The sequence below is a fragment of the Urocitellus parryii genome, chromosome 10, assembly GCF_045843805.1.
Source record: "Urocitellus parryii isolate mUroPar1 chromosome 10, mUroPar1.hap1, whole genome shotgun sequence".
Classification (NCBI taxonomy): Eukaryota; Metazoa; Chordata; class Mammalia; order Rodentia; family Sciuridae; genus Urocitellus; species Urocitellus parryii.
The window spans coordinates 53285537-53302370 of NC_135540.1; the positions used below are offsets into that span (position 1 = coordinate 53285537).

Consider the following 16834-nt stretch of genomic DNA (forward strand, 5'->3'; position numbering starts at 1 on the left):
GTCCAACCATATGCATGTGTGGAAATATCACACTGAACCCCATTAATACATACAATTGATACATGTTAATAAAATATAAAATAATTTGAGCAAAAAAACAATGACATTGAGAAAAGAAGTTACAAAGATACTATAATAATGATAACTACAAATAGAGGTTTGGTGAAGGTGAAAAAGAAGCAAAGGTAGAAAAAAGAACAGAAGATGGGAAAGTAGAAGTTGAGAACAGAAGATATATATGAGATAACTCTCAGTAACTGGTTCAACATATGATCTTTCAAATTGCAGTAGAGAGTAAGATAAAGGACAATGTTGTACAGGCAGTGTGACATGGGGTGTGAAGGTAGGGTATTATTTTGGAACAATCTGAAACACAAAAATTAAAAATACTATGAATTCAAACTATCATTTTCAGATAAAAAAAATTCAAATTAAACAGGAAGGGAAAGAGAATTAAATAGCAGAAGACAAAGCTAGGGATGGGTTTAGCAGGGGTATTTAATAGAAATTTAAAGAGAATTAAATCTGAAAGAACGCTTAATGAGAGAAAAGAAAAACAATAAGGAAGCCATGATAAAACTTCAAGCTCTCACTCAATTAAAAAAAAAAAGAAGAAGAAAAAAGAAGCTGAGGGGCTGGGGGTATAGCTCAGTTGGTAGAGTGCTTGTCTCACAAGCACAAGGCCCTGGGTTCAATCCCCAGCGCGCCCCCCTCTCCCCTCCCAAAAAAAGAAGCTAAACTCCAAGCAATTTAGTGTAACTGCAAAGTTCTAAGAGGAACAAAACATCAAAACATATCATAAAACCAAAACAGAAAAGGATATTCCTTTGCTTTTTATTCCTACATTTGTTGGGTTTTTCTATCCCTATCTGGCTCCGTCCTCTTAAGTTTCCTCTGTAGATCATCATTTCTTCCATCTAAAATGAAATACTGCCTATTTCTCTAGCTTTGATTTGGGGTCTTCTAATTGTATTTTCTCCTTCTCTACTCCCAATGCTGAAAGATGGCTAATTTTTACATCTAGACTTGAACTCTTCTGAATTATAGGCTTTTATAGCCAACTTCTCGCTTAATATAAGTCACCTGAAACTCAAGAGAAGTAAAACTACACTTTAAAGTCTGTCTTCAAGTTTTTTTGGTGCTATTTCAACAAATGATACCATTATACAGCCAGCTGCTCTAGATAGAAACTTAGGAGTAATCTTTCTCAAATTACACAAACAGACCTACTATTGCTATCTTGAAAATGTTTCCAGGAATCTATGCAGTTTTCTCCATCTGCCACAGCATGGGTCCAAGTAAGCATCATCTCATTAGGTTACTGCAAAAATCTCTTAACTGTTCTCACATACACCCTTCTTTTCCTTTAATATTTTTTTAATTGTCAATGGACCTTTAATTAATTTATTTATCTATTTATTTATTCACTTATTTATTTATTTTCAGTGCTGAGAATCAAACCCAGTGCGTCATACATACTAGTCAAGCACTCTACCACTGGGCTACAACCCCAACCCTCACATAAACTCTTATTCCAACCCCCAACATATTTTCACACTAAAGTCCAAGTGATAAAATAATTAAAAATCTGAATAAGGAACTCCCAGTCTTCTTCTTTTGTTATTTTATACTAGCTCATCAACTTTGAGCCACTCTGATCTTCCTGCCTTTGAATATTTAATTACACATGGGTTTCCACGGCCTGAAATGATCTTCCCAACTTCTGCATTTAACTCCTATCATGTAACAAAGTAGTTAAGAGCATAGGATATTTTTTTCTTGGCCTCAAATCCTAATTTTCTATTCATTAGCTAATTGACCTGGAAAAAATTTGCTAACCTATCTATTCCAGTTTTCTTTTGTGTACAAGGAAGAAAACAATGGGGTCTAACTCATAGGGTTGTTGCAAGGCTGGGGAGGAGCTAATGAGATAATGAGGACCTTGGCTAAATGTGACTTCCTACAGACTTTTCTGGTCCCCCAAATCTATTCATTACTTCTACAATGTACTCTATTACACTATTCTTTGGTAGCACTTGTTTCAACTCTAAGGATTTGTATACATTTTTATTTAATGTGTTTTCTCTAATCAAATAATACATTTCATATGGCAGGAATATATTGTTCATTATTAAATTACTAATATTTAGAATGTCACCTAAAAAACACAGGCAGAGACAACACATATATTTGTTGAATGAACTAATGGAGCAAAGGCAGGATATAGTCTTTAGAAATGATGATAGTCATCAGAGATCTGTCCTGTGTAAAAAATTTCATGCTTACTTTGTAAACTAGATATAATATCTCAGTCACACTTATAACAAAACATCAGAATTTATTAAAATGTTCACATTCCATTAATTAACCATTTTATGTATAAAACATTTCCACAGTATTTGGAACTAGATTAAAATTTGTCAGGCTTCTTTTGAAAACTCCTTCAAGATATCATAAATCAATGTTTGCCAAAGTTTCAAGAATTCTATACAACTGTTTTAAGCATTGTTTTGATAGTTCAGAGCCAAAATCCATGACAGAATATCAGTGTTTCTCCCAGAGGTAATAGAGTGTATACCACAATGATGTTTCCAATATGAGCCAGTTTTTTCAAGAAACATTAGGGAGACTGTTCTGAAACTCTGGAACACTGTTTGAAAATAACTTCTTTTGTTATAAAAACAATACAGTTTCACAGAATAAAATATTTGGGAATCATAATGTGCCAAATACAAATCAGCAATGCAGTGGCTTATATAAAAAACAAATGTGATGCTAAGATGAACATATAAAACTGTGAAATAATCCTTTTTTCTAACAAAGATTTGATGAATGCCAAGAAGTGTCACTTCCTAGATCCTCTAGCAGACATCTACTTCCAGAGGAGAACAGATAACTCAGGGTAGTCTTATTCTCAGCCCCCAGAGGAAAAAGTTCCCCTTTTATAAAAATAAGCTTCAGGCCTGGGGCTGTAGTTCAGTTAGCAGTGCACTTGCCCAGCATGTGTGAGGCACTGGACTTGATCCTCAGAACCACAAAAAAATAATATAAAGGTATTGTATTGGGTTCATCTACTATAAAAAAAATATTTAAAAAAAAATAAGCCTCAGTACTACATTCAAAAGGTGAAGTAGATCACTGTTACAATTCATTGACACCATTTAATTAATAAAAGTTATTTTTTAACAACAAGAAACTTGCTAAAAGTTTTGTACTGGGCTTTTGGCAAATGGATGGGGCTATCTATATATTCTACTGTATGAAGTTACCAGTAATGTTCATGTTTATCTTCAACTGGAAAAGGAATCCTTTCTTCCAGTATCACTTAGAATCAGATTATAGCTCCCACCTAATCCTCTGGCCAGAAGCTTTCATGCAGTGTGCAAATGACAAAACCCCTTACAGTGGCCCTGACTGTAGGACTCTTGATTAGAAAGTATGTATGTAATAAAACAAGAGGTACATGTCAAGTTAACCTTGGAAAGTCTGAGATCTTATATTAGAACCTCAATTTTGCCAGTGAGACTCTTTTTTTTAAAGAGTCTCTCCATACATTTGATATTCGATGGCAGTGCTTTAAAACCCTGTCTTTACATTAAGAATCCTTTTGAGAATCAACAAAAACCATGTACTTCTTTGATAAAGTGCATCTGTACACATCCACACAAAAAAAACATCCAATTTTACTTACAATTTTGAAGGGTTCACTGACTTTCTACCACTCATTCATAGGTCTCCATGGCTACTAGGTTATCAGCTGCTATTATAAACTGTCAAATTTACTTTAACCCAAAGAAAAATTGGGACCATAAATTACAGAGAATTCCCAGCTCAGAGAACAACAACAACAAAATCAAAACAGAAACTCAACAAAACAATAAAGCAAACATAGCCAGATATATTGAGAACACTGCTTATAACAACACAAAGAGATAAAAATTCCCCATACCAAAGAAGTTTCTATAACAATGTTTCCATACTTCATTTGCAGGACAGATGTAGGAACATTAAAACTTTGCAACAACTCATTTTTGCACATGTAGGTAAAAATCTACCAGTTAATCTCATAATTATCTTCTTATTTTAAAAAAATCTCTGAAGTACTTGGATTTCCTTCTTTTGCCCTTACCTATAAGAAATCTACAAATTTAAATTGGGAGCAATGGCACAGGCCTGTAATCCCAGAGGCTCAGGAGGCTGAAACAGGAGGATTGCAAGTTCAAATACAGCCTCACAATGGGGAGGTGCTAATCAACTTAGTGAGACCCTGTCTCTAAATAAAATATAAAATATGGCTGAGGATGTGGCTCTGTGGTTAAGTGCCCCTGAGTTCAACTCCTGGTACCACCACCCTCCTCCTACAAATTTAAAGCCCACCTGAGGAAACGATGCATTTAATAATACTACTAACCTAATATCTTATTCTAATCCTATTTCCTTTCTCCATGAAAGGGATATCAGAGTATGCCACTCCAAAATGTGCCACATTGGTGTAAGGATTGTTTTGGCTGAAGGACATAATTTTCTCTAAATCGCAGGATATAAATTTCTCCTATGTAAAAATGACAGAAATTTCCATTTATAAAAGTATCCCTTCCCCACATCAGAAAGGAAAATGACTCTTACCTACATAATGAAACTTATTAAATACTTTTTATTTATCTTTCCTAGTCATCTTCCCACAAATTACATCCACACCAGAAGCCCCAAATCCCTTCTCCTTTGTCTAGCCTCTTCTCTATACTTTATCACCCCTTATTACAAAGATATTAAAGACCCAAATTCTAACTAGCTCTTTGAGTGATATTTTTGTGAAATCCCCAGCTGCATGTACATGTGTGTATATATGTATGTATATATACATACAGAGAGATACTAAAAATCTCAGTATGTACATATGTATATGTATATACATATTGAGATTTTTTTAATCCTGTTAATCTGCGTTTTGTCAAATGATTATTTGATTCCTGGGCTTCAAACACTTAATATAAGAGAGTAGTTTTTGCCTTCCTACATCTACATAATGATTATTTATTTTTCTTCCATGTATCTCATATATCTCCCCTACACAAAATGCTTGGAATATGTTCCAAATTTTTTTGTTTTCCAGATTTTGAAATATGTGCAGACTTTATGGGTTGAACATCCCTAACTCCAATATCTGAAATTCAGAGTGCTTCTAAATCCCAAAGTTTTCAAGGACCAATCCATTTTGGAATTTTGGATTAGGGGTGCACAACAAGTGTTAAATAGTACTATATGGATATCTGTAACATGTCTCAAATACTTTTTGGAAAAAAAGTAAGATTACAATTAAAATATGTAAATTTATTTTTTAAAATAAGAATGATTGATTAATAATGAAAAAAAGATTTGGTTTGTTAGGACTATATCAACAACAAAAGACAAGAAAATCTTTTGAAAATCCTTCAATATTTTTAGGCCACCAGTACCACTGAAATGAATAAATGTAAGGAGATAAAACTTCACAAAGGAACCATCACACTGTATTCTGAAATACTTAGACCAAAAGTTTTATGTAAGAGTTTAACATCAATATTCTTCAATGTAGAATTTAACATTCTATCCTTTATATTCTTATAACAGCACATTGTGTATCACCCATTTTTAGTACTGCTATATTAAAATCATGATTGTATTCTTCCCTAAAATTTCTGCAGCTTATTTGGGAACTAGGATCCTATCCTGACTTATTCATTTCTAAATATTTGGAACCTAGCACAAAAAGAAAGCCATAGAATCAAGCAACAGTCTACTAAAGTGTTATAAATCCTGTAGATAGAGGTTTAGAGGTTATATATATATATAAAAGCAGAAAGTAAGAAATGTCAGTGGTTAAGAAAATCTTGTTTCTAGAAATTCTTCAACTCATCAACATATTTGTAAACTTTGTTTCAAAGCTAGTTTTCTACTAGTTCTGCTTTCTAAATGTGTTTATTATAGAAAGAAACCCTTAAGGCATCAATATGATGTCTCCCAAGTTTTCAACTGAAAGGTTAGGCCAAAAACAGAAATATACTGATATTTGGTACATCAGTCAATCAATGGAAGGCAACTTTGCACAGTAAAAGAAGCTACGATAAAATCATGTATTTTAAGGCTTGTATGTCTATGCCTATACAGATGTATAAACACACACATATATATGCTTATATGTCCATACATACATGCACATATATGTATATACACATATATACAACCATACATATACAAATAATACACATATGCATGTATGAACATGAAAAATCAAATATTTTTATCATCTGCTATACAACCCTTCTCACCATCACTTTCTTTCCTATTCATATCACTAAGCCTCCTAACAAAAACTAAATATTCAGAGTAGTAGGTATATGGTAGAGCTCTAAAGTACTTGGACACTGAATAGTTTGTTATCATTTGTTATCAATATATGATTATAGACATAGGCAACTTTTAAGATATTTCAACAAATAAAATTTATCATTACATGTATTACTGTTATTATTTTACCATTCCATATTTTCTTTTGTGTGATCCTGCTCTGAACTTCAATATCCTTATCCTTAAAATGAAGGTGTAATAGTTTCTATTTCAAGGTCATCTTATAAGGATTTTTAATTAAAATATGTAAAACACTTAAATATTTGCCTGATACATAATTAAACACTAAACTATTAGCCATTGATAATTGTCATTACAAAAATATTTTCTACTTCAAGTCTATAAACACAAAGATTCTCAGAGCAAATAATTTTATGAGAAATAAACTACCTAACTTCAAAGTATAATTTTTAGCCTACTTTTCAAAAGAACAATAAAGAAAAAGTAGTGTAGGTTTATGAGGCTGAAACACATGTAATAATATGTGAAAAGACTATCGTTGCTCAGTAAAAAAGAAAAAAAAAAAAAAGCAAAACTAATCTTATGACTTTTTATTTGAAAACAGCCAAAATTCTTTTCAAACATAAATAGCTAGCACACACCTACACACATAACAATTTCTTTTTATATTTACTACATATATATCACTGAATCTTGGTAAGAAGGTAGAAAACAGGTACTAGGAAAGAAGCAAAAAAAAAAGCAAAAAAAGCAAACTCACTCACCATGCTTTCCCCTAGAAATATCCACATACTGGCACAGTCTGGGATGGGTGATAGTCTTAAGGATTTGAAAGCGACCTAAAATCTTGATGGAATTTGGTGTGAGAGGAAGGCCATTGCTTCCACAAACATCATGTGGCAGGGCTGAGGCAAAGAAGGTAAAGGCACCCATTTCTGCATCCTTCAAGGGAAACATTCTTGGAGTTCCAGATCTTCCAAGATGATCTGGAAAAGAGAGAGAATTTTATTACAGACTGAACAAACATTAAGTCAGTATTTTTCTCACCTTATACTTAATACACCACTTGGAGATCAATGTCAAACTGAACACTACAATAAAAAATATCACCCAGTGGTTCAGGAGATTAAGACAGGAGGATCACAAGTTCAAAGCCAACCTCAGCAATGGCAAGGCGCTAAACAACTCAGAAAGACACAGTCTCTTAATAAAATACAAAATGGGGCTGGGAATATGGCTCAGTGGTCCGGTGCCCCTGAGTTCAATCCCTGGTACCAAAAAAATTAAAAATTTAAATTTAAAAAATCAATGTTTAAAAGTTATAAGGTGGTACAGAAGAAAAAACTCAAACAATTTTTTTTTTGCAGCTCTAAGTCAAATCCAAAGTTTCCCAATAGCATTAAAAAGAAAAGCTAGACTGAATTCCCATCTTCAATGACACCTGAAAGTTTTAAAAGCACATAAAGTTTGTTATTGCATTTTCACATGAATAAAGTCTTCTTCCTACTATGGAGCTCAAAAATGATTTCAAGAAGCTATTATAAAGCAAAATGTATATGGAAGAGTACTTGTGCCAAGAAAATAGAAAGAAAGAAGATTTGCAACCTATAATGGTCAGGAAGTTTGCTTGGTCTCTTCCAATTCAGAAGCTACATCAGAGAAGGTAAGAACAATGGTGAAAGAAAGTAAAAATAAAGTCAGAAGGGTGGTCTGAAAGAGTCAAGAGTCCCCATATGGGCAGTTATTTATCCTCTAAGCAAAAAAGAAATAGAAAGACAAAGTTCTCCCCTAAAGTAACTGAGCAAACTGAAAAATTATAGTTTAGTTTGGGCACAGGTGAAAGAAAAGAAAAGAGAAGAGAAGAGAAGAGAAGAGAAGAGAAGAGAAGAGAAGAGAAGAGAAAAGAAAAGAAAAGAAAAGAAAAGAAAAGAAAAGAAAAGAAAAGAAAAGAAAAAGAAAAAGAAAAAGAAAAAGAAAAAGAAAGCTACTCTTAATTCTGTAATTTGTAGTAGTCCAGTAAAGTTCTGGATATCCACCGAGTCATCCTAAAACAAATGTGCCAGTCAACAAGCCTTTCAAAATATACAAAGCTCAGAGTCAACCTTCCTAAAATGCTAAAATAATAAACCATCTTAGAATTATCAGCTAGTTTAGAAGAGATACATAAATGGAAAAATCTGTTTTGGGAAACAATGGGAATAATTTATGAAAAAATAAATTTAAAAAAACATATATTTAGAGATTGGAAAAAATACTTCATTCAGTATGTAAAGCAGGAGGTTGCAGAAAAACATATTTCACAAAGATTAAAGAATAATAATTAACAGATATGAGATAAACAACTTCATTATAATAATCAAGAAGTGTTCATTAACATGATATAAAAAGCTATACTCATCATCTAGTAAAAATTATAATGATTGTTTATGATAACATAATGTTATGAGATGTGGAAAAATCAAACCTTTCACTTACTCTAAGTCAGAATGTAAATTGGTATGACCACTTGGGAAAACAGTTTGATACTATATTTCTGAAGAGACTACTACATATATACACAAGGAGATTTATATAAGAAATACCAAAGCAGCATTGTTCCCAATATCCTCAAACTGGAGACAATGTGAATTTCTAATATCAGGTGGATGGTTAAATACATTGTGATGCATTCACCTGATTGAACAGTTTAGAGCATGAAAAATAAGCAAACTATAGCATCATTTACCAGCATAGATGAATCTTAGAAATGACAAATGGATAAAAAGTCACATAAAACTTATGCCAATATTTATAAAACTAAAAACATAAAAAATTAATAATTCTGGAATATTTACATGTTTTAAAAATATTCAATAAGAATGAGGGAAAAAAAACCTCAGTATAGGGTACCAATGGATGAAAAGTAGTGGCAAAATTAGGAAAGAAGCCACAAGAAGCTTCAAAAATCTGAAGAAAAAGTGAGTTCTTAGTGGGTTGGTTAATGGTTGTTCATCATAATTTCCATACAATGTATCTATACCTAATATGCATTATATATACATTTTTAAAAATATAATGAATTGATTTTAAACAAAGGCAAAGAAATTCAATAGGGAAAGCATAGTCTAGCAAACAGTGCTGGAACAGGCTAACCATGTGGAAAAAAAACAATAACCCCAACCTCTACTGATAAACCCACAAAAATCTAAGATGGATCATGGGCTTAAATGTAAAAACTGAAACTGATAGTCTTCTAAAAGAAAACACATGAGAATATTTTACAACCTTAAGCTAGGCAAAGATTTCTTAGGTAGAAACAGAAAGCACTAATAATAAAAGAGAAATTTGATAAAGTAGACTTGATCAAAATTAAAAACATCTGCACACCAAAAAGCACCATTGAGAAAATAAACATTCAAGCAATGATAAGAGAAATATTTATAACTATCTATACATATATTATGTGTGTGCCAATACACATTTGTAATCTTTATCAAATATGTGTCTATATATACGACAAGACTTGAATGTAGAATCTACAAAAAATTCTTATATGCCAGTAATAAAAAGATATATAAGTCCATATGTAAACAGACAAGTCATAAACTTATATTTTCACAAAATGTATATAAATAGACAACACATTAAAAAGTATTCAATGTCATTAATCACAGAAAAACACAAAACCTCAACTGCAGTCCTTCACTTCAATCAGAAGAAATGACTGGCAATACTCCATGGAAGGGAATGCTGAACTGAAGCTCTGATACATTGTAAATTTTCTAAAGTTAAAAATATTCCTAACTTGACTAAGAAATTCTAGTTCTATAAGCCATCTGTCCAAGAAAATCAACATATTTGTTCATAACAATGCATACATTAGCAGGCTGAGAGTACTTCTTCTCATAATAGATAAAAATTGAAAGCAATGTGAATATCCCACAACTGAATGGATAAAGAAGCTTTGCCATGGAATTCTACTCAAAAAAAAAAAGGAACATGAGAAAACATGAATATATCTCAAAAATACATTAATGAAGAAGCAGACACTAATGAGTACATAATATATGACTCCCTTTAAATGCAATTCCAGACCTTTTATTCTAAACTTAATGATAAATATCAGAACATACTATTCTGGGTGGGGAAGAGGAATTTTAAATAGAAAGGGCAACAGACAAACTTCCCACAGTAATGAAAATGTTCTATATCTTGATAGTATGGTGGTGGTTACAAGTGTAAATACATAAACCAAAACTCATCAAATAGGTCATTTAAAATCTGTTTATTTTAATATGTGTAAATTTTATCTCATAAAAATGAAACAAAATGAAGAGGCTATGAAAAAAGAATTATCAAAGGCAAAAATGGTGGAAATTATGATCATCAAATCAAATAGATGCACTGGAAAATAAAGTTCAGATAAGGGCTGGGGATTTGGCTCAAGTGGTAGCGTGCTTGCCTGGCATGCGTGCGGCCCGGGTTCCATCTTCAGCACCACATACCAACAAAGATGTTGTGTCCGCCAAGAACTAAAAAATAAATATTAAAAATTCTCTCTCTCTCTCTCTCTCTCTCTCTCTCTCTCTCTCTCCCTCCCTCCCTCCCCCCTCTCTCACTCTCTCTAAAAAAAAATAAAGTTCAGATAAATTCTCATAATATAGAACAAAAACATAAGAAAAAATATAACAGACATGGATCAACACAACAAACACTTTAGAGGAATTTCTAAACAGGGAAAAAGTAAAATGAGACAAAGTAATGAAAGATAAAAATAAAGAAAATTTCCCATACTTAAAGGGAAATATGTACATTTAAATGAAAAAGACTTATAATTTTATAAGGCATAAATGAAAAACACCCACACTGGGATATTTATCTTACCCCCTTTAATGAAATCATTGCAAGGAGAATAAACTCACACCTAGATATGCCATTATAAATTTTCAAAATATCCAGCATAAACTGAAATAGTTAATCAATTCTTAGAGGAAAAAAATCGTTCATCTATCAACAAATTAAGAGCAGACTAGCCAGTAAAGCTTTGAATGATCTAAAGGAACATAATCTTTATTCTATATGCAGCCAAATTATCAATTATAATAGCTAATTGTAATTTATAATTATGTAAACATTAAAAAACAAACTTTTCATCTATACATTCTGTTTAAGTTCTTTAGAAGGTATTTCAGCAAAACAGGAGAAAAACAAATAATAGAAAATGTGGCTTAACAACAATGTGATTTATCCAAATGTTCAATAAGTATAAACCTATTTAGAGGTTACCCAAAAGAACTAGAATGTCATTTGTCCAAATTAAGCAATAGCCATTGGTCTCCATGGATGTCTTAAACAGAGGAATAGAAGATTCTATGTATAAAATACAAAAAATTAGAGGACTGCTGAAGAAAGCACATATACCTTTTCCGCAAATGAAAACAGAAAAGCAATCAAATGGGGCGTTAAAAGGTAAGCAAGGGTATTTATCCTGAAGAATTAGTCTTCATACTATAGTGATACAAACATACCCATGTTTATAGCAGCATAATATGCAACTGTCAGAGACTATGGAACCAGTAAACCATAAACAGATGAATAAAGAAAATGTGATATATATTCAGCCATAAAGAAAAATGAAATTGTGTCATTTGCAGGAAAATGAATGGAACTTGAGACCATTCTATTTAGCTAATAAGTCAAACTCAGAAGGTCAAGGGTCACATGTTTTCTCTCCTATGTGAAAATTAAAGAGGTAAAAGGAAAAGAAAGGTGGGGGGGAGGGACGAGGGCAGTCGGAGGACAACAGGGATCTCATGAAAATCAAAGGGAGATCAGCAGAGCAAAGTACCCATGGGATAGGAGGAAAGGAGGAAGGGACAAATCCTGGGGAGAGATATTGGCCAAATTATATTGTTATACTGTTTGCATGTATGAATATGGAGCAACAAATCTCATCATTATGTACAACTATAATGCACCAATAAAAAAATGTGGAAAGAAAAAAATAAAGTAGGGAGAATATCAATAGTCTACGAAATAAAGCACAATTTATCGTAGGGAGAATATCAATAGTCTACGAAATAAAGCACAATTTATCTGTGGCATGAATTTTTGCCATTGGAGAAGAAAGAAGAATCAATTTGACCTTAATATTACAAAAAATGTGTTTTAGGTTAGTACAGGGATTACAAAACTAAAACATTGGGAAGAAAATGTACTCTAGCATACTGCCTGGATTTGCGTGAATAATAATTATAAAGCCATAATGTTGTAAAAGTTTTATTGGTTTACAATAAAATGTACTTGTCTTTTAGTATAAAAAGCAAAAGATTATATCATTAAGAAACATAAATTTTATTGGGCTGGGGATGTGGCTCAAGCAGTAACACGCTCGCCTGGCATGCGCGGGGTGCTGGGTTTGTTCCTCAGCACCACATTTTAAAAAATAATAAAATAAAGATGTTGTGTCCACTGAAAATATTAGAAAGTTTTCTCTCTCTCTCTCTCTCTCTCTAAAAAAAAAAACAAATATTATTAACCTTGATGATTTATAAGTAAAGTTACAGCTAAGGGAAAGTGCAGGTTTCACCAACTAACCCTGTAATAACCAAAAGTCTGTTGACCTACAGGCTGTTTACAGATGCCCCTGGCTTATAATAGTTAAAGGGAGTTAGAGAACACTAACAGCATAGTGGAACCCCAGACAGGCTCAATCTAGTTCAGGCATCACAGAGACAGTCCAGATGACCTTGAACTCATTATAATGACTTCTTTAAAAGATGGGCACTTTGTCAAATACAATTATCCAAATGAGGAAAGAAAGAAGATGACACCCTGATTTATGGAAATCTCATCCCTTCTCAGTGAAAAGCTCTGAAGACAGTATGCAAACCATTCCCTCTCATAATGCAGACTTAGATACTTTTAGAGTATAAGCACCCCTTCTCCATTACCCCCTGTATAAAATTTCCTGCCTGCTCTCAGAACTGATCATTTGAAAATAGTATTGACCAGGAAAATAACTTACAAGTTTGGTAACAGCTGCATGCAGTTTCTGCTCTTATGAAGAAAGAGTCACTACTTTTCTCATTTTAACAAATAAGGGGTCAAAAATATTTTCAAAAGTTGATGTGAAAAAGTAGAGTTTACATATATTATTTAGGATTATAAAGTAACCAACACAAAAACTAAAAACTGTGAAAACTATTCTAAAATCTGTGGATGCTATGGACTACTTTAAGTCAATAGGAAAAAATCAGAATTTTAACTTATCATTCAACAATTAGGTCTAAATTGGAAAATGTTAAAATGTTTACATCTGAACAGCCCTCAGTGTAGAAAATGATAGAGAACTGTTGAATTTATTATTCAATCCTACTACAAACTACTATTGGGTTTTCAATTAGATGCCTTTATCACTTAGACAACTGAAAAATCAAATAACCAAATAAGTAAAATGCAAATGATTTTAAAAGATAAAACATTAATTAGCATAAAATAATTAGCATAAAATAATTAATTATTGTTCTACATCAATTTTACCTCTCAAGATGTACCTAAAAAGGCTCATAAAAAAACAGACACATGCATGTTGCTTACACTACGTGAGTAAAAAAGGATTACAAGAGGAAAACAGCAAACAAAGAAGTTGGACTTGAAAATTCTTTCCACATTTTGAAATCCCTATTTTAAGTCAAATGTTTCTCCTGGTACTGTGCCAAGGATGAACAAGAATCTTTGTCCTCAAAGGACTGGGAGCTGAATGACTTGAATGGGGGTCGGGGTGTCAAAAGCAGGGAGAAAGATGCTAATTTTATCATGAACAAAATAGCATTTACATTTCTTCAACAAATAATATTAATTCACTAATTTTATATACATTTTCCCAAAAGTTGTCTCTGTCCCAAATACAAACAGGAACAGAAGGCCTTGTAAAACAGCCACTGAAAATTGTGAAATCACTCTCTTCCACTGCGTCAATTTCTCCTATTGTTTAAGAGAGTATTATACTTCAACAAGTGACTACACCTTGAAAGCCAGATACATACCAAATCATTAAGTGCGTATTTTGGTTTAAGAAACAGAAAAGACTTCAGATTCTCTAACCTTCTCTTTAAGCATTCATTTGATGCTGTGGTTGCGTTCGAAAGTTGCCTTAGATTTCCAAGACTCCGGTGAACGTGTGGTTTAGGGGAAAAGGGGGCTGTAGCTAGGGATGGAGACAACCCCCATCAGCAAGAAGCCCTGCTCCATCTCTCGCTGCAGACATGCGAGCCACTCGCTGCAAATGATTTTCCTCTACCTCCCACAAGTCCCATCAACTACGACACAGAAAACGGGGATACCCGAATACCTGCCTCTGAGTCTGGGGACGCAAGCGGACAAAAGACAGGGGGATGGAGCTTCTACACTGGGCCCCAGCGCTGCGACTGGGGCTGGTGTTGCCGTTACTGCTTAAAAGCACCAAGTCCTGCGTTTTAGGTACTTCGACAAAAGAGGCCGTTCCTGGAACGCCGGGGGCTCAGAGATTGGCATTTGCCTGCGAGCCAAGACAGCCGAAGTTCCCTTCCGAGAACCTGGCCGGGAACCGAAGACCGGCACGCTCCACTGACAGCTCCAAGCTATCCCATCTACCCTCCACGGAACAAGTTGGCGCTTCCTTTTGATCTTACAGCTTCGCGACGCAGTCCTGAAGAAAGACCTTCAACTTCCGGTCTCATGCCGCTTGCCCAAACTGGCGATAAAATATAACGAGAGGGAAGAGGTGCCGGGGGAGTTGGTGATGTTGGGTGAGGGACTGGAAAACTGAGAGTGTGGTGTGAGTGAATAAGTAGGACTGATCACAGGAAGAGAACGACAGAGCGTGGGGTTGATTCAGTGGGGCGCTCAGGCGTTTAGTTGGGGCACCTTATTGGGTCCTTTCTCCCTGCCACCGTGTGCTGCGGGCTGTCTCTGTCGGCTCGAGGCTGAGGCTGCTTTGGAGCTGTTGCCGCCGCTTCACTTGAGTAAGGTCGCGGAGGGTCTGGGGTACGCAGATTGCCATTTTAGGGGTTTCTCTTCTCTTACTTTCCCCCACGAGAGAGGACCTGACCTGCGGGTATTAATGGGAAGTCTGATTCCCACCAAAATCCACACTGACGTAAGAAAATAGGAAAGAGCTTGGAATCTTGAAGGAACTAACTTTGAGAAATGGATGTAATGCCAAGGGAAAGGACGTTATTGGAGAAAAATAGATTCTTGAGCATGTTTACTTTTGTGTGTGTGTGTGTAAAAGGACTTTGATTTTTGTGGGTGAAGCCAGTAATTCGTTGATTTGGCAAATAGTTATTAAAGCCCACTATATTTAGGTTTTAGGTAAGGAGCAGTGAGTAAATGTGTGCCTCCAGCCTACATTTCATTGAGGAAGATATAAAAGTGAATAAGAGCATAACATATTTCAGGTCATGAATTCTGCTGAAGAAAAAAAATTACCCAGCAAGGAAAGGGGACATAGTCTAAAATTTTAATGTAGTGAGAGAAAGCTCACGGAAAAGATGACTTTTTTTTTTTTTTTTTTAGTTAGGAGGTGACAGAAATGAGAGATTTAACCATGGATATATCGCGGGGAAGTGCAGTCAGGCAAAAGGACCAGCCATTGCAGAAGCCGTGAAAAAGATACCAGAACAGCACACAAGCCTGTGTGTCAAAGTTGAGTTAAGGGCTTAAAGCTGTAGATAGAATTAAGGAAGGCAGAAATGGGTCATGAAGGATCTTGAAGGCATCTAACTTTTATTCTGAATGAAACAGGAGGCCATTGGAGAGTTTTGAGCCATTGAGTGCTAAGAGAGCCAGTTGTAGTGTAAGAGTAGTACCTTCACCTCCTGAATGTAGCCCTCATTGCTCTCAGGCTTATTTTTTTTTTTTTAATGTTTTTTTCTTTCTTCTCACCTCTCCCCCTCCCTAACAAGATTGGGAAGACAGTCTTATTTTCCTCCTAGGGTGCATTAATTAACAACTTTTACCACTCCCTGAACACACCCACTACAGGAAGGAGAAGCCTGCTGAGAATCTGGGAAGTGAATGCCTCCCAAATTAACAAGTGAGTCCTAACCCTGCATCTGGGCACCTTGGGGCCCCTTACCAGAGCACACCTGGAATGTAACCCTTGAAGTTCCTTTAAAACTACCCTGTCTGTCCCTCCTGATCAGGGGAAGTCACAGACTTTGAGATGGGAGTCTAGCAAAGCAATAAACCTTCTCTTTCCTTTTTCTCAAAACTGTGTCCTCATTATTAAATTGGCATTAGCGATAGGGACTGAGCTTTCTGCCACAATAGACTGAGAAAGATGGAGTGAAAGAAAGGAGATCAGTTAAGGAGACTTTTACTATAATCCAGAAGAAACACAGTGGCTTCAGGACAGGTAGTAAGATGGCCATTCATATTCTTGATTCACTTAGATATACAAGAGTATTATGAACATGTTAATTTTCTTTAATTAGGCTGTGAACAATAAAAATGAATTGTGTGA

General features: G+C 34.4%; 2 protein-coding genes and 1 non-coding gene across 17 annotated transcripts in view; 2 read left to right on the plus strand and 1 right to left on the minus strand.

Moving 5' to 3' along the window:
- The window catches only part of Tbck (TBC1 domain containing kinase), a 224468-nt gene extending 209475 nt beyond the window's left edge, over window positions 1-14993 (minus strand). The window contains exons 1-2 of the mRNA XM_026403170.2: window positions 14685-14993; window positions 7113-7334 (exon numbers count right to left, since the gene is read on the minus strand). Of these exons, the coding sequence (XP_026258955.2) occupies window positions 7113-7305 (193 nt within the window). The 5' untranslated portion in view covers window positions 7306-7334; window positions 14685-14993. The remainder of the gene's footprint in view (window positions 1-7112; window positions 7335-14684) is intronic.
- Trnav-cac (transfer RNA valine (anticodon CAC)) lies at window positions 638-712 on the plus strand. Its single transcript has one exon. It is a non-coding gene; the product is annotated as a tRNA-Val (tRNA).
- Window positions 14994-15039: 46 nt separating the features above from the next.
- Window positions 15040-16834, plus strand: part of Aimp1 (aminoacyl tRNA synthetase complex interacting multifunctional protein 1) — a 36668-nt gene continuing 34873 nt past the window's right edge. For 2 of the 15 annotated variants that reach the window (XM_026403173.2, XM_026403182.2), the window contains exons 1-2: window positions 15260-15332; window positions 16305-16405. In XM_026403173.2, coding sequence (XP_026258958.1) covers window positions 16387-16405 — 19 coding nt within the window. In that variant the 5' untranslated portion in view covers window positions 15260-15332; window positions 16305-16386. Of the gene's footprint in view, window positions 15117-15241; window positions 15355-16274; window positions 16406-16834 lie in introns of those variants that run through there. The other 13 variants (XM_077803222.1, XM_077803220.1, XM_077803221.1 and 10 more) reach the window with 13 other exon arrangements.